At 38.2% G+C, this 16,073-nt stretch overlaps 1 protein-coding gene across 1 annotated transcript in view; it reads left to right on the top strand.

Moving 5' to 3' along the window:
- Positions 1-765: 765 nt before the first annotated feature.
- atg7 (ATG7 autophagy related 7 homolog (S. cerevisiae)) overlaps positions 766-16,073 on the top strand; it is a 54,200-nt gene continuing 38,892 nt past the window's right edge. The window contains exons 1-13 of the mRNA XM_069535263.1: positions 766-1,200; positions 2,420-2,659; positions 2,791-2,845; positions 3,255-3,372; positions 3,510-3,587; positions 3,715-3,831; positions 4,534-4,680; positions 5,068-5,156; positions 7,897-8,018; positions 9,588-9,678; positions 9,803-9,947; positions 11,395-11,553; positions 14,501-14,695. Of these exons, the coding sequence (XP_069391364.1) occupies positions 2,488-2,659; positions 2,791-2,845; positions 3,255-3,372; positions 3,510-3,587; positions 3,715-3,831; positions 4,534-4,680; positions 5,068-5,156; positions 7,897-8,018; positions 9,588-9,678; positions 9,803-9,947; positions 11,395-11,553; positions 14,501-14,695 (1,488 nt within the window). The 5' untranslated portion in view covers positions 766-1,200; positions 2,420-2,487. The remainder of the gene's footprint in view (positions 1,201-2,419; positions 2,660-2,790; positions 2,846-3,254; positions 3,373-3,509; positions 3,588-3,714; positions 3,832-4,533; positions 4,681-5,067; positions 5,157-7,896; positions 8,019-9,587; positions 9,679-9,802; positions 9,948-11,394; positions 11,554-14,500; positions 14,696-16,073) is intronic.

A 16,073-nucleotide genomic window follows, 5' to 3' on the forward strand; every position in this document is an offset into this window, starting at 1 on the left:
AATCAGTAGCAGATTTGCTCTTGCAGATGAAGACAGGCAAGAGGTCTTGACACACAATTTTATATTTATTAAGCATCTTCTCAGCCAGACAGTATTTTACATGCAACAGGTAAATAAGCCATTTGTACACTTCACTACTTTTGTTTCCTAGAGTCCTGTGGATTCAAATATGGACAAGTACACTTCCTTTCTTATTACCAATTTCTGTGATCTTGATTTTAATTAATTGTATCTTTTTTAACACAATTGCCTTTTGTCTTTACTTTAACTTCACATTATACCCTTTGCTAGTTTCATGTTTTTTTTAAAATCTTAAGTGTTTGTTCTATATGATTTTTATCGAAAAGCACTTTGAGCAGCATTCTATGTATGGAAGGTGCTGAATAAATAAAATGTATTATTATTATAATGACGTTGACACTGTTTAAATGGTTGATACTAAGAGATACTGGATTTACCTGAATTTAAGAGCATTTTTAAGTGAAAAGAAGTTAGTCTTTTAGTTTGTGAGTGGCAGATCAACATAGTACAACCAATGTCAGAAGTGTAAGTGCAATTTGTATATAGTAATTTATCTTTACTTTATATTCTTCACTTGTCATGCTTGTTTGATTGTCTTGCTGCTGCAACGCTATTCATTTCTCAATCTTGGGACAATAAAGGAATTCTGATTCTGATTCTGATTCTAGTTCGCTTGTCTCTCAGCTGTGAACTTTATAGACGGTCCCTGACTCATTATCGTAAAGTGGTATCCGGCTCGCGTCATTTTTTTTTTTATTTCCCGCAAACTTCCCGGTGGAAACGAGCTCGTAGTCGCTTGTCGGACGAACCCGGAAGTGTGGCCCATGTGTTGTGTCATGTGCAGTCTGTGTCACAGCCACAGTTTGGTTTGACGAGTGATGATGTCACCTGCAGCTTCACATCCTGGTTCACGTCTGTTCGCTCCGACATGAAACGAAGAGGCGCCTACAGGTTCCTGTCGGTGTTCTCCTGCTTCGTCGTCTGCGCCTTCTTGTTTTTATTTTGGTTCTTCATATTTTACTCCATGGTGCAGGCACCGTGAAGTAAAGAGACACATTTCTGCCGCGGTTTGCTAACCTGGGATAGCCCGACGAGCTAATTACCCACACTGCACTGCTTTATTGACAACATCCCCGGCTTGTCACATGATCACCCTAACCAGGAAGTCAAGATTTTCTGGTAAGTAACCTCGGCTTCTTGAAATGTTCACAAAGAAAGCGCGTGTCTGGTTTGTTTGATATCTGGGTTGTGATGCAGTTAGTCAGTCACTGGTGATGTGTAGATACTGGTCGTGTTAAAAAGTGTTGCAGGAGAAGGAGCTGCTTCCTTCATGTGTCTGTGTTCACTCACTGATCAGTAACTGTTTCAAAGTCCTCACACAGGAAATATGGAGTTACAACATACGTTCACTTTACTGTGAAGCCCCAAAGTGTTGAAGGTGTTTCCCTGTTAAAAATCATCTGAATAAAACAAGAATGGTTGGACCTTCACACCAGTATGTGTCAAGATGTTTACATCAGGGTGACTGCTTGATATACAATATGTCTACTCACATATTCTACCATTACTGACAATAACGCCTCAGTTCATTTGTCTTTGCTGCTTCCTTCATCTCTATTAGACATTTTCTTCTTGGACACGGTTTCTCTTAAACTGTTTCTTCTAATCGATGTTGTAAATACTGTTATTTTGTTGGTGTGTTCAGTTACACGTGGCATCTATTGCACTTCTGTCCGTCCTGGGAGAGCGATCCCTCACACGTGTCTCTCTAAGGTTTCTACGTTGTTCTCCTGTTAATATGTGTTTTTCGGGTAGTTTTTCTCTTGTTGAGGGTGAAGAACATTGGATATCGCACCCTGCTAAGCTCTATGAGACATTGTGATTTGTGAATATGGGCTATATAAATAAAATTTGATTGACACATCAATGGGCAGTTTAATAAGCAGTGTAAGAAGTAATGATATGCCAAAACCTTTGTTCATTCCTACAAAAGACATTTCAACATGTCACCTTTGTCCTCTGGGAAACTGGGATGGACATTTTAGCAATTTTGTCACATTTTAATGATGCGCAACCAGTCAAATAATAATAATTAAAATTATTGTTTCAGACCCAGAAATTTATCAGGGTTGTCTATGTAGTCTGGACAGTACACAATTTTCAATTTTAGTCTACATGTATCTACATCACAGATTCACAAATTACACTGACATCAAAATCTGTAGAACATATGAGACTCCCCATGATTGATTTTGTACCTTGTTACTGTTTGCTTCATTGATTGCAATAACAAACGGAATCATTAGAGGTCCTGAGCTCAGAAGTTGGTTGTGTGTTTGTGAAGTTCCAAATTTATGACAGTGAGTGTAACCTTCATACTGTTTGTGTGTCATGACAGATTACACAGCCATCAAGAAACCTACAGTTGTTTCATTGCACAATTAGAACCCTGGTAGTAAAGTTGTGATGGCGTCTGACACCAGTGGAGCAGCGTCCTCTGCTGCGGACCTCAAGCTGCAGTTTGCTCCCTTCAGCAGCGCCCTGGAGGCAGGTTTCTGGCACCAGCTCACTCAGAAGAAACTCAATGAGTACAGGCTGGATGAGAGCCCAAAATGTATCAAAGGCTACTACTACAATGGTGAGCATTTGCGGTCAGAGGGTATCATTATAACGATGGCTCTCCAGTTTATGTTTTATGCATATTATGTAGTGCCAGAAAGAATGAGCTAATTTAAAATCTTTACATTTATTCATATTTCTGTCTCACAGGTGACCCCGTTGGTTTGCCCACACGCCTGACTTTGGAGTTCAGTGCATTTGATGCGTAAGTGTGATGCAATATAGGCTATTGCCAAACTTAACATTATCTGAATCAGAAGTTCTTCTGTTGCTACTGAATTTTTAAAGCTCATCGATCAAACAAATATCAATAAAAAGATGGAGCCAATGAGAATAATTTGGAACGTGCCACCGCTCTCAAAAATGATAGAGAAGAGTTTTAATAAAAATCAATATTTTTAAAGACAATAACTAGATCTAGGTTATGAATGATTTCTCTTTTTGGAACTATAGATGTAGACAAGGCCTTTATTTCAATTATTTATATTTATCTAGGTACAGCAAAGTGAAGCTCTCATTGTAAAGTCAATATGGAATGGGTTTATTTATTATAACTTTAAAGTTAAAGGATGTTCATTCAGTTTAATGAGAATGTGTTTTTTTTTTTCTGTCAGGGATGGTCCCACCCCAGCCCATTGCTGTCCAGCTATTGGAACTCTGTATAACACCAACACACTTGATGCCTTTAAGACGACTGATAAGAAGGCTCTGCTAGAGAAAGAGGCCAAAGAGGTAAAAGATGTGCAGTGGAATATTTCCAAGACACTAAAATAGTCCTTTAAAAAATGAATTGAAACAATGGACTCAAAGTTTTGTAATAGATAATGACATGATTTAAAGTTAAATATTCGTCTCCTGCTGTGTTGTAGATATGGGATGACATCCAGTCTGGAGCTGCGTTGAAGGACCCATCCATCCTCTCCAGATTCAGTCTGTTGACCTTTGCAGTGCGTGTAAACAGTATATTATAAATGAGTTTGTTCCATATGTCAATGATATTATGTGTCACCAGCTTTCTGTTTTTCTGTATTTTTTCTTGCTATTTACTCCACTTTGTGACCACATCTTTTCCAGGACTTAAAGAAGTACCACTTTTATTATTGGTTCTGCTTCCCTGCACTCTGCTTCCCGGAGGCAATAAAGATGATCCAGCAGCCTTCTGTCCTCGAGCAAGTTTTCTCAGCAAAACAGGTAGAAATTTTGCCAGAACACTTTTAATTAGTTAAATTCAGCATTGGTTCCTTCTGTTTTCTAAATTAGAATATTGACATGGTTTTCTCAAAGTGGTGATGGTACAAATTCTTATGCTTTATGATCAGAGTAAAAAATGTGGGGCATTCCCATTCCTTTTTAATTTCTTTTTTTTGTAAGACCTCTTTCCTTTGAAAAAAGCAGCTTCTTGAAGAGTGATGTAATACTAATATAGTGTCTAAGTGTGTACAGGTTCTAGAACAGAATAAAACCCCCCATTAGAAGAAAACATTCCCTCGATGTACATGAGAACAAAGACCATGGCACAGATTATAAGCTCATTATATCTTTATGAATGATTCATTCTTAGGTAGTGGAAATTATGTTTTGAGACATGGTTATGTCTGAGGTTCCACTTTACTTGTATTTGTTTGACTTACTGATAAAAACGCCTCTATTATTTAAATGTTCCTGAGCCTGGCCTAGTTTATATAATTTAAACATGCTTAACATAATTATAAACTGTATATGAGTGATATTATGTAAACTATAATTTACACCATTGTTAGTTCTATTTACAAACAAATATCTTAGAATTGTGGATATCCTGCCTCTGTAAACCTCAGCAGTACCACAAGGTACATTGAACAGTGTGGATGTACAAACCTACATATTTGTGTTGCCTCATTATTTCTGTCTCAGATCGCAGCCTTGCAGGAGGCCTATGACGCCCTGGGGATCAAAAGAGGAACCAGTGCTGTTCCTTATTTCCTAATGAAGTACACAGATGACACAGTTCAGCTGGCTCCCCTTGGGGACTGGGATACTTTCTTCACTGATACTAAAAAGGTAGACAAGATAATTTTATTGTATTTATATTATACATTAAAAAAAGTATTGTTCGTCTTTTAGAGAATCATATATAGTTATGATTCAGATACAATACATGTAAAAGTCAATAACATATAAGATCAATACAGTTTGACTTAAAAATATCCAGTAAAAGTTTACATTCATCAAATATTTAAAAGATACTCATTAGAGACACATTGAATCTTCACTGTGAAGTCACTGAGTTCACCTATTGCATTAAAGCCTGTTGTGTAACACACACACACACACACATACACATACACACACACACACACACACACACACACACACACACACACACACACACACATACACACACACACACACACTTTAATATTAACACACTATGTTTGGTTCTTCTAGGTAACCGTGGGTGTCTATGATCCGTGTACTCTGTCTCAGCATCCGGGCTGGCCTCTGAGAAATCTACTGATCCTCTTAGCTTACCAATGGTAAACCTAAAATCTCAGTTTGTGTGTGTGTGTGTGTGCGTGCATATGTGTGCATTTTCTGTAGAAAATGTTGGTCCTCATTGTGCATTTATATACAAGTTGTCCTGAATTTCACTATGAATGTCCCTAGGCCCACACTGTCTAATTTATTTAGGCACAAAGTGAAAGACAGGAAATCCCTTCCTAACCGATTTCCTGACTCTGAGCTGAAATGGTCCCAAACTTCAGTGGGACTGTGGATACAGAAATCAACCCCCAGAGTTCATTGTGACGAGTTTGAAAAGTATCATCTCATCAAAACGTAATATTACGAGATTCTTTTCACACACAGACTGAAAAAGCAAAGTCTGGCCACTGCTTAGCAACAGTGACTTCTTAAGAGTTTAGCAACAAAGAGATAAACATAATGAATTCCACTTGTTCCTTGATGAATCACCAACTGTTAAGATTGTGCTACTTGTTTACAGAACTGTACATTTTCCTGATAAACAAGGTCTGTTCTGCACAATATCTTACAAACTGGTGTGACTCTCCACAGTTTATTTTGGGATCTAGTCTGTCTTGTCTGCAGCCGTTGCGATGTGATGACGTCATTGACTATTTTCTCAGCTGAAAGATTTTTCAAAACTTAAACCCTGAATTTTCCAGGAAGGCAAGATCCAGATAATAACAGCACGTCTGCACTGTGCATACTTGTCTCCTTATGTTTCTGCACCGTTTCCAAATGGTTATTGTTATGTTAGACAGCAGCTGTTGTCACCGGACAGAAATGAAAAAAAAACTGGGAGCTTCAGTTGTCATTAAAACTCAAAAGATGTTTAGTTTGTCCAGTCTGGACTAATGTAAAAAACATGGCAGCCTCCGTAGAGAGGGTCCCCTCGATGTAAACATAAAGTATTTAAATATAAACTGTCTTTTCTGGGGTAAAGAAAACTACAGTTCATACAATTTAGATGAAACAAACTAGTGAAAACATTATGAGAATTATTCTACTTTAAATTTCCCTTTCAACTAAATCTTACACACTGGACCTTTAAAGTCCAGTGTGTGTCGACATTTCTGAAGTATAAGTGAAATACATTATGATGTCGCTCAGTGATGACTGACTGAGTCATGTTGGAATGTTGGTGGAACATGGAAGCTCTTTTGTCTAGTGGAGAGATTTATTTAGCTGAAATATTCACAGAAGAAACATTTCAGAACACCAGTGGGGAAGTTTGTACAAGTCATCAGATTTATTGCTGAACATTAAGTCGAAAAATGTTATGTTATTCAAGCATATTCAAATATTTACATAGAGATAAAGATAAGAAGCATTTTAATCCCACATCAGTCGTTGACCGCGTGTTTATCTTGTCGCATGCAGCATCTTCTCTCTTGTGAGTTGATGTGCCATGAAAACGTACTTAATTCTCAACAGAGGAAATCTGATGGTAGATGGAAGGCATAAAGACAAACTGTGCGCTGAGATTGCAAATAGAAAACAATTCCAAATCATTGATGCAAAATTGGGGCGAAATAAATTAAACATTATTGTTGTCCAATGATCTTGATTAGAGCCTAAAATAGTGTTATGTGCATAATTAATTTAGCAGGCCTCCTGCAATACTTGGAAAAGTAATTGATGCTTATTTTAAAAACAAGGCTGTGCTCAAAGACCATATTGTCCATATCATGTCATCTGAGCCACAGCTTTATCAAAGCAGAATAATGGATCTTTTCCTTGATGGACACAATCAAAACGTTTTTTTGTTTTTTTTACCATGTCAGTGTTATTTCTTATATTTGCCGTTTGATTAAAAATCACTTTCACTTATTTTAGTGGCAGGTATTTTCAAAGCTCCATTTTTTGCACATAAACACACAAGGTCAAGAGGAAAAAAGTACAAGCTAAAATTAATGTGAATGTAAATTAATGTGTCTTGAGTTCATGCTTAAAAATAGAAAGTAGTTATTTCAGGTGCCAAGGTTGTTCTGTATCGTTGTAGTATAAACAATAAATGAGCTGTTGCCAGATTTGAAATGAACTCTGTGGATCACTGCGAGATAAAAACATTGTTACATCACTTGCGACACGGCATCATCATCGTCATTTAAGAAAGTGATTAATTATCAAACAGCCAGTTTGAAAACACTTTGTACGCCGCTCATTTCTTGTCCCACTTTTCCCCAGAGATCTTAGTTTTTCCTGGCGCTCGTGTTGCTATTTTAAAAATGATTTTTTTGGATAATTATTCAAATGAGGAATTCCCATTGAGGCCAGTTAAGCAATAGTGTTCTGTGATACCAGGGGCTCCGTGCGCTGCAGTCGGAGGCAGTTTTTATCCAATACAAACCTCAGTCAATCTTCTGCTTGACTACACTTTCTATCAGTGATAAACATAAGCTGTTGATACTGGCTCAGATGGGTGAAGATAGAATTTCATTGTAGCCGCAATGTCTCGCTTGTTTGAGTCAAGTTTGACTGTGCAGTCCGCCTAAGTCTTTTAGCACCATATTAGGGAAAATTGATGCTTGTATGTGTTGATTGTATAATTGTGAGTGCTCATTCACCGTTTTACCACAGAGGGAGAGAGAATATTGTTCTTTTTAACTTACAGTGTTTTTTAATATTTAAGTGAGAATTTCACAAAGTCACACATTATGTTCTAGATTGTATTTTTGTAGTTTCTAATTTAATCTCTGCATTATTTATGTTATTTTCACTGTTTGATATGCACATTTTATTTGTGTCTGTCAGGGGGTCTAAGCTGGACACAGTGGAGGTGCTGTGTTTCAGGGACAGAACTCTTCAGGGAAGCCGCTCCATTCAGCACAGCTTAATCTTCCAAGTCAAACTACCTGAACTTCCCATCAACTCAGGTAATCTTGATTCCTTCCTGCGTGTGGTTGTCTTTGTGCATGTGACACTTTATGTTTCCGACATGAAATCTGGAAAATGTCGGACATTTCCAGAAGTTTTCTCTTCCAATGTGAAGAACAAAGCCGGACATTGTCCAGGTCAGACATGTTCACTACAACAGAAACATTACTGGCAGGACATGACATATAAATTCCACTGCAGAAAGATGCTTGTTTTTGCAACCGGCTTGACCCTTATCACCAAAAGCTGTTGAATCTCCTCGTCTTTCCAAGTTGTCTTCATTGGCATCTGCTACGTGTATGTCACCTCTTTCATCCTGAGATATTTGTATTCTTTTGGTTTTTTTAGTTTTGTTTCTGTCTCGTTTAAAACATCTTCACTATGATCGCTTGCCAGCTACATTCTCCCAAGGGCTCACTTTGACATTCCACGGACATTTTACCAGAGGGCTGTAAGGAAAAGTTCCAGAAAATGTCCAGAGCAACTGACTAGGACATTTGAATTCTCACATGTCTTTTGAGGTGTCTCAGTGAGCACCTCCAGGTGAACCAGGGACAGGGGGTTGGTACAGCTGAGAACATTTGGCTAACCAACTTGGCTAACCTGGATTCAACAGGCAGTATAGTGGAGCTGCCAGAGAAAAACACGAGAGGAACACAAAGACTCCTTCAACTGTAGGTTTTGTCAATTTTTGTTTGACGTTCTGCAATAAAAAGTACACCGAAAAACAACTGGTTTGTCTCTGGCTTAAACCCCGGTGGTATCCTCGAATGCCACAGTGTCTTTTTCTGTTCATCTATTTACACTCTTCCATCTGAACGTGTGTGCACTTTTGTGAATGTCTATTGTAAATGATGTGAATCTTCAGTCTTAGTTCACTCTCCTCTGAGGCTGCTTCCTATTGAAGCTGCACTGATCTCTCACAGCTTCTCCATTATTTCTGCGTCTGTTTTCTGAAAAGGGATGAAAGTAATTTAAATGGTAATGGCAGGGTGGCAAAATGAGTAGCCCTGTAAATTGTGAAAGGCTGTTGGGTTCAGATGAGGTGTCTTTATTTACCTCAGTCTACCCCTTCAGCACATCGAGCCTTTTAAATACACTTAGTTGACGTGATCATGCAATAAAAATTCATTCTAAACTTGATGGTTTAGCACAAATGTATTTGGGATTGTTTTGAAAGAGATAAGGTAGAATATTTCTTGCTACTTAGGGAGTTTACAGAGGCCTGCAACCATGAGGAGGTTATAATAGTTGTATATGTCATCGGTCAAGTTGTCATGCGTATAAATAAAGGGTAAATTTTACCCAATTACACTGTGTTTAATTATAAATGGTTCTCATAGGACTATTTCTTTATTTTCTAAGTAACAGGGATATTGATTCTGGAATTTGTTTGTGTGAGCACCACAAATTTGATACACTGTCATTGTACTGGGGTGAAGGCAGAAATAAGAGTGACGGTGTTTAGACTTTTGTGTAAAGGGTGCACTGATGCTACCTGTCTCATTGCTGCGTTACTCTGCAGCACATCTTTTGCTTACACTCTCCTGTAAATGTGTTTATCACAGCATGTCCTAAGAGCGTAGGTTGGGAGAAGAACCCTAAGGGTGCCATGGGACCCAGGATGGTGAACCTAAGTGAATGCATGGACCCTAAAAGGTAAAACTCAGGGTGTGACTGGACTTGCCTCTGACTGTTATACAGGATCTGACAAACTATATAACTACTGAATGGATGTCAAGGGTAATGTATGTCTTCAGATATATTGATTAAGTGTCTCCAGACTTGCAGAGTCCTCAGTGGATCTGAACCTGAAGCTCATGAGATGGAGGCTAGTTCCTTCGCTGGACCTGGAGAAGGTGGTCAACACAAAGTGTCTTCTTCTGGGAGCTGGGACTCTGGGCTGCAATGTAGCCAGGACTCTGATGGTAAGGTTGGAAAACCAAAGTGATGGAGGGACAGAGGGTGGAAAGTAAACAGGAATTTGACAGACTGTTTTGAGCTTGATAATAGTTTGTAATTTTTCAATTTGTATGTATCTTCTGTTGCTCCTGTCACAGGATGTTTTTATCTGCTGTACAACCAGGATGCACAGATTGTCTACGCTATCGTAACAATAACTTATTAGACTAATGTCAAAAATATAAGAATTTATGAATTATTCAGTCTGACGAAAAGTATTACAGAATATTGGTGTTTTTGGAAAAAAAAATATTAGCATTGATTAAATAGAATTTTTTCTGTGCAAAACTCCTCCACAGTGTCTCAAACCAGTGGGACAGCTCATCACCACTTAAATAGATACTTAACACTGAGTGACACTAATTTTCCTCAGACTCTTTAAAACTGAATCAGTGAAGTGATTTAAGTAGGTGCTCAACTAGTTGGATATTTAGCAAAATCATCTTCTGTCACAGACATCTGGTGGAGAGCTAAAGGTGTAAATAAATTAACGATAATGGCTGGTCAAGATTAAAGCATTAATAAATCTGTAAACATAAGCTTCAGAGCAGATTACAAAAAACCCCAACAGACAGAAAATGAGAGGGATGGCTTCCTTGGAAAGTAAAATAGAATAAGAACATATTGGGAAACCATCCAACCTATCATTTTATTAAAGATGTTAGCGTTAAGACAGTTGAAAATGATTGCTGCGGCCTGTGACAGCTGATTATTGGTGAACTTCTGCCAACTGTTTACAGGTTCTGACAGATTTTTGTGAGTCAGTAATGTCACAGCTCTTATGAGAAAAACTGATCTCTGTAACTTGCTCTGGTGATGGAGTAACTTCACTGTCTCAAGACTGAGGGGACGCATGCCCTCCTCCCAAACTGATCTGCAGTCAAACTACAAAAGAAAAACAAACAAAAATCTTATCTCCTCCTTGGCCACCCCCAGGCCCTGCATGATTTCCACAGGCTGAACAAGTGTACCATGACACTTGCTGTGTACTGTAAATAGTTAACGTCTTTCTTTCGTTACTTACATCAAATTCTCAAAATACTTGTATTGAAATTAATTTCCTGGAAACATAAATGAACATCTGTTCTCCTGGGCAGTTGTCATGTAATGCTCTCCAGTAACTTAAGGAAGGAAACTTAAATTATTATATTCAGAAATAAAAAGACAATACCTGTAGGTATTCAATACATCACAAACTGATAGTTATGAATCTAGACTTTCAGCGTTATTGTAATTTGCTTTAATGTCACTTGAACTGCTTTGCAATATCTTAATACGTTGAGAAGCATCTATTTTGTTTTTACACAATACAGTCTGCTCACAAATGCTCCATTAGAGGTTCAGTACAATAAATTGTGTTATTTCAAAATAATCTTTTTAAAAATAAGAATGTGTTTTTCCTTTGTTCTCCAGGGATGGGGAGTGAGACACATCACATTTGTAGACAACGCAAAGATCTCGTACTCTAATCCAGTTCGGCAGCCGCTCTACGAGTTTGAAGACTGTCTCGGAGGAGGGAAGTCCAAAGCCATGGCCGCTGTCGACCGACTCACCAAAATCTTTCCAGGGGTGGTGAGTTCTTAAATTCAAATAAAATGCTGTAACTGTGTGAAATTATATTTTTATATCATCTTGTATGTCTTTCCTTCCTGTGACATTGTAAAGACAATGAACAGTGTCTTTACAATGTCTGCAAATGAAATTATAACATTTTGTTTATGTTATCATATTCCTTTTTGAGTAATTGTGTCTGAGATGCAATGGACATACCAAACAGATAATGAGGAGCTGTCTGACTTGCATGTTAATACTCATGCCTTAATTACTTTGTTAATTAATGATGGGATTTCTCTACTCTGCAATTGTTTCATAGGGCTTAAAAAGTTGCAACATCCTCTGTTCTTAACCCTCAACAAGAGTCATCAGGGTTCTGTTTGGGTGTGAAAGAGGGCACCCGTCTCTTAACAACAGTATCGTGTGAGGTCAAGATTAGGGAGGTCGCCAGTGGTAAAAAAGTAATTATTCAATAATTTGGTCGATATGTTTTTGTAGGCGATTTCATGGCCAAAGTCTTTTTGTTTTGCATCTCAGTAAATTTTTCATAGTTTCTAATAAACTCTACCCAACAGTGTAAACACTCAGAAAATATGACCTAATCACATCTTACACAAATAACAAATGTAATTGCATCTGGATGAAAATAGCAACACTTCAGATATTAGGCTCTTTACACCTGTATGGAAAGTGCAAACGTTCAATGGCTCTTTAAGTGCCTTGTACTTTTCCTGTAAAAAGCTTGTTATATGGAACAAAATGCACCGCTGATCCTTATTAAATGCTGCTTGGCACAAAACAGAAAAACACAGCCTCCTCGCTGGAGGTAATGATGAAGAGATTGTAGAGTATTAATGGGTCAAGCACTGCACCTTCACCTTGGACACTGGGGTTTGACTCCCATGTGTGATTTAACAGATTTTTTAGAGACTTGGTGATTTTTTAAATCCTTTTTTTCATTTATTATCTTGATTGTTTGTCATCTTATCATAATGTTGTGGATTAACATAACATGTTTTGCATGTCAGGATCCCTTTGAATGCATGTGGGCAGTCCTCTGTCAGGAAAGTGTAGAGCACAGTCTGTGTAATGAAATGTTCACATCCTCTGGGCTTCGACTCAGCTTGAGCTTGAACGAAAATGACTAAGAGTAGTTTCTCCTCTCCCAAATTTGCCGGTCTCCTCATCTGTTACATCTCACAGTCTGAGTCATTCACTGTCTGACTGCAGGGGTGAGATGTAGTTTTTCCTTGAATGTGGTAAGACTGAAGCCACTTTAAAGTTTCCGACCCCGTTATCACAACTTGGTAATGAGTTGTTCCTGAAATGATTTACAATAGGTCAGGATTATAGTGTCTGAGACAAGAAGACCTGTGATTTCTCCTCTAATAAAATGCACATACACTCACAGACAGACACACACAGACACACACATACACCCACCCACCCACCTAGACACATAATTGTCATGTCATCAACTTGGCATCCAAACCTCTCTCTGGTTGAATGGGGAATAAAATGGAGAGTGAAGAAGTGAAGTGTCACACTTGATGGATGTGCCCATGCTGACAATATGTGTCTGGACACTTTGTTTGTGTCTATACCACCTGCAACCATACCTCCCTTTCTATTTTTATCAGTGTGGGAGGTGATTGTCGGCTTCTCTTTACCTCATGCTCCTTTTTCTACAAACACAGGGCATCAGGTGCCAGTGTAAAGACAGATTTGAACACTGAGCTGAAAGCACAGAATTGCATTAATTGAATTGTGATCCTCACAACCAGATGATCCGTTGAAAAGGTCAGCAGCAGATTTCGTATTTTGTCTGTGGACAAGTAGTGTCGAGTCACATTTAAGTTTGTTGTGTAGGCAGCAACTTGCCTACCTTCTGTTCTTTTGCGGGGAAGGATTTTTCCACAATCCAAATTATTATGGCTTTTCGTCATTCTCAAGATGAAGGTTGAGGATGTTTACTGTGGAATGTGATCATCTCTGTGGCCTGATTTCATCCTGTGAAGGCTTAGCAACACTGACGTCACAGTGCGGTGTAAATTCAAGACTTGTTTAACAGCTCCCACTCTTGAAATGTGGAGAGCGAAGGCTAAATATCCACTGATTCAGTAAAAGTGGCATTTCTTCTTATTAAGATCTCACACCTTATCGCTGCCATTTTCCATCTGTCTCTTGACAGTGAAGTTTCTCTTGACATTTGCAAGGTGTGACAGTCACAGTAATAAAGTTTGGACAATAAGCCCCAATTTATCCTTTTCATTTCACCATACTGTGTTTTTTTTTTTAAGATTCTCCTTTCATTGTGAAATTAGAAGTGGTGATTTAAAATTTCCTTTTCTCTTCTATAATTGAATGTTACTGGAGAGCCACATCTACACTGTGGTGATGGTGTGATTACCCCCTGCTCCCCCCAGTGTACCAAAGTGTTTTTAACTTCTGGCCTTTTTTCTGTAACCCAGGTAATTATAACACTGAAACACATTTAATTGCATTTTATACACTGTAGCTATAGAAACCAATGTCAGGACATATTATATGTAAGAGCTTGATTTAGACATTAGGTTTTACATAAAGTGAGCAGCAAAAGCAGGGGATTAGTTGTGTAGAGGTGGATATACTTATATACACCACCTAGGAAATAAAGCTGCAAATAAAAGATTTTTGACTCCGGTGCCACCTACAGGTGATGAGCCATCTGTATCAAAAAGAGAAACATTCCCAACAAAATTTGCTCTACTCATTTAAAATCTCCCAGTTAAGTTCAAATTTAATTTTGATTAAATGTTAAAATTGAGTTATGATGGTTTCATGTTTACAACTGCACAGATACTGTTGAATTTAACAATATCCACATATTCACTACAAAAGTGAAAATGAAATGTAGTGATATTTATGATAACTTTATGAGCTGTGTCTTTGTTCCTTCCGTTCTCTCTCTTTCCCCTCCTCTCAGAATTCAGAGGGCTACAACATGAGCATCCCCATGCCCGGTCACCCAGTGAATTTCTCTCCGGACACTCAGGCCCAGGCCCAGAGGGATGTCGAGCAGCTGGAGAAACTCATCTCCGAACACGATGTGGTTTTCTTACTGATGGATACGAGGGAGAGCCGCTGGCTGCCGACAGTGATAGCTGCCAGCAAGAGGAAGGTAGGAGGGGAAGTTGTATAGTTAACACAACAGTTGCTCACTGGTGGCATTGGGGTTATATGTGGGAGTAATCGAAGCTGAACTTGTCATATTGTCTACATAAACAATGAATCACATGATGATGTGTGACATGAAAGTCGGTGCTTCTGGTGACGAACGCACATACAGTTGTGTGAATACAATACTCAGTGTTACTGTAGTTTGCAGTGTCACCACTCTTGTCAACCTTATTTAAAAACACTGACAGAGTGAACAATAGCTTCCAGCACCAAACTGCGCACAGACAAAGTTAGTATATTGTTGTTGAAGAAAGACTTACATCCATCAATTGGCCAGAAACAGAACTATAAATTATGTTCACAATGTATTTCGTCCGATAGTAATTTAGACTGGAGCCGACACATATTGGTGTTTGGGGGATGATGCAGATACCAAAATTACAGAGTAAAGAAAACTCAATACAGATAAATAGTTTTAATATATATACATATTATATTAATTTATTTTATCTTGGATGATTCCTGTGATGCGTTATCACAAGATAATTTGATTGAGGCTTGATATTTTACCTTTTAATTGTAAACTAAAAAACACAATAACCAAATAAATCGATCTTGAAAAAATATTTGAATCTGCAACAGATGTGTGTCCAGGTAAAACACGTCATCGACAAATCATCAATTAGAGCCTGACAGATTTCTCTGTTAATATGGTGACCTTGACAAAACCAGCAGTATTAGTTTAGTACTGGTTAGTATTGACCAGTAGTCTTGTTCCTGGCCACCAGACAAATGTACTGTAAGTTATTCCTATTTTATGGTGGTACAAGGGTAAATAAAATAAAATCAAGATTTAAACTTTCAACACAGCCCTATGGAGGGGACACACACACATTTATGACTTTGTGACATTATTCTTGTTTGACTTTAAACTGGAACTTCAAATTTTGAGGCCATCGTCCAGGAAATTGAAATAGCTTGAAAACACTGGCCACATTTTCTGTTTATCTCTTGGAATTGTATTAGTTGCCAGGCAATGTTGGAGTTATTGAACATTGTGTCAGGATCTTGTAATACCTCCAGTGGTATTACTGGTGCAGCTCTTGTATCCCTACATGCTGGTAAGTGTTTTCAGGGCTGCTGATTAGGTTTCCTTCATGGCCTGCACTTGTGCCGTGGGTATGTTTCAGACACAAATTGGCTTTACAATTTATTTCCTTTGCTTCCCTGAGGGTCTAGATGTTTTCAACATTCTAAAGAGCCTATTAATGCTTTTGTCATTGGTTCCTGAAATGATTCAACACACTGTTCCCTTATTGTTTGTGTAAAACAGGCCATTTAGGTTATTTGATTTGGTTGTAATGTGCTGTGTGTGCTTT

Source organism: Paralichthys olivaceus, chromosome 2 (assembly GCF_024713975.1).
Source record: "Paralichthys olivaceus isolate ysfri-2021 chromosome 2, ASM2471397v2, whole genome shotgun sequence".
Taxonomy (NCBI): domain Eukaryota; kingdom Metazoa; phylum Chordata; class Actinopteri; order Pleuronectiformes; family Paralichthyidae; genus Paralichthys; species Paralichthys olivaceus.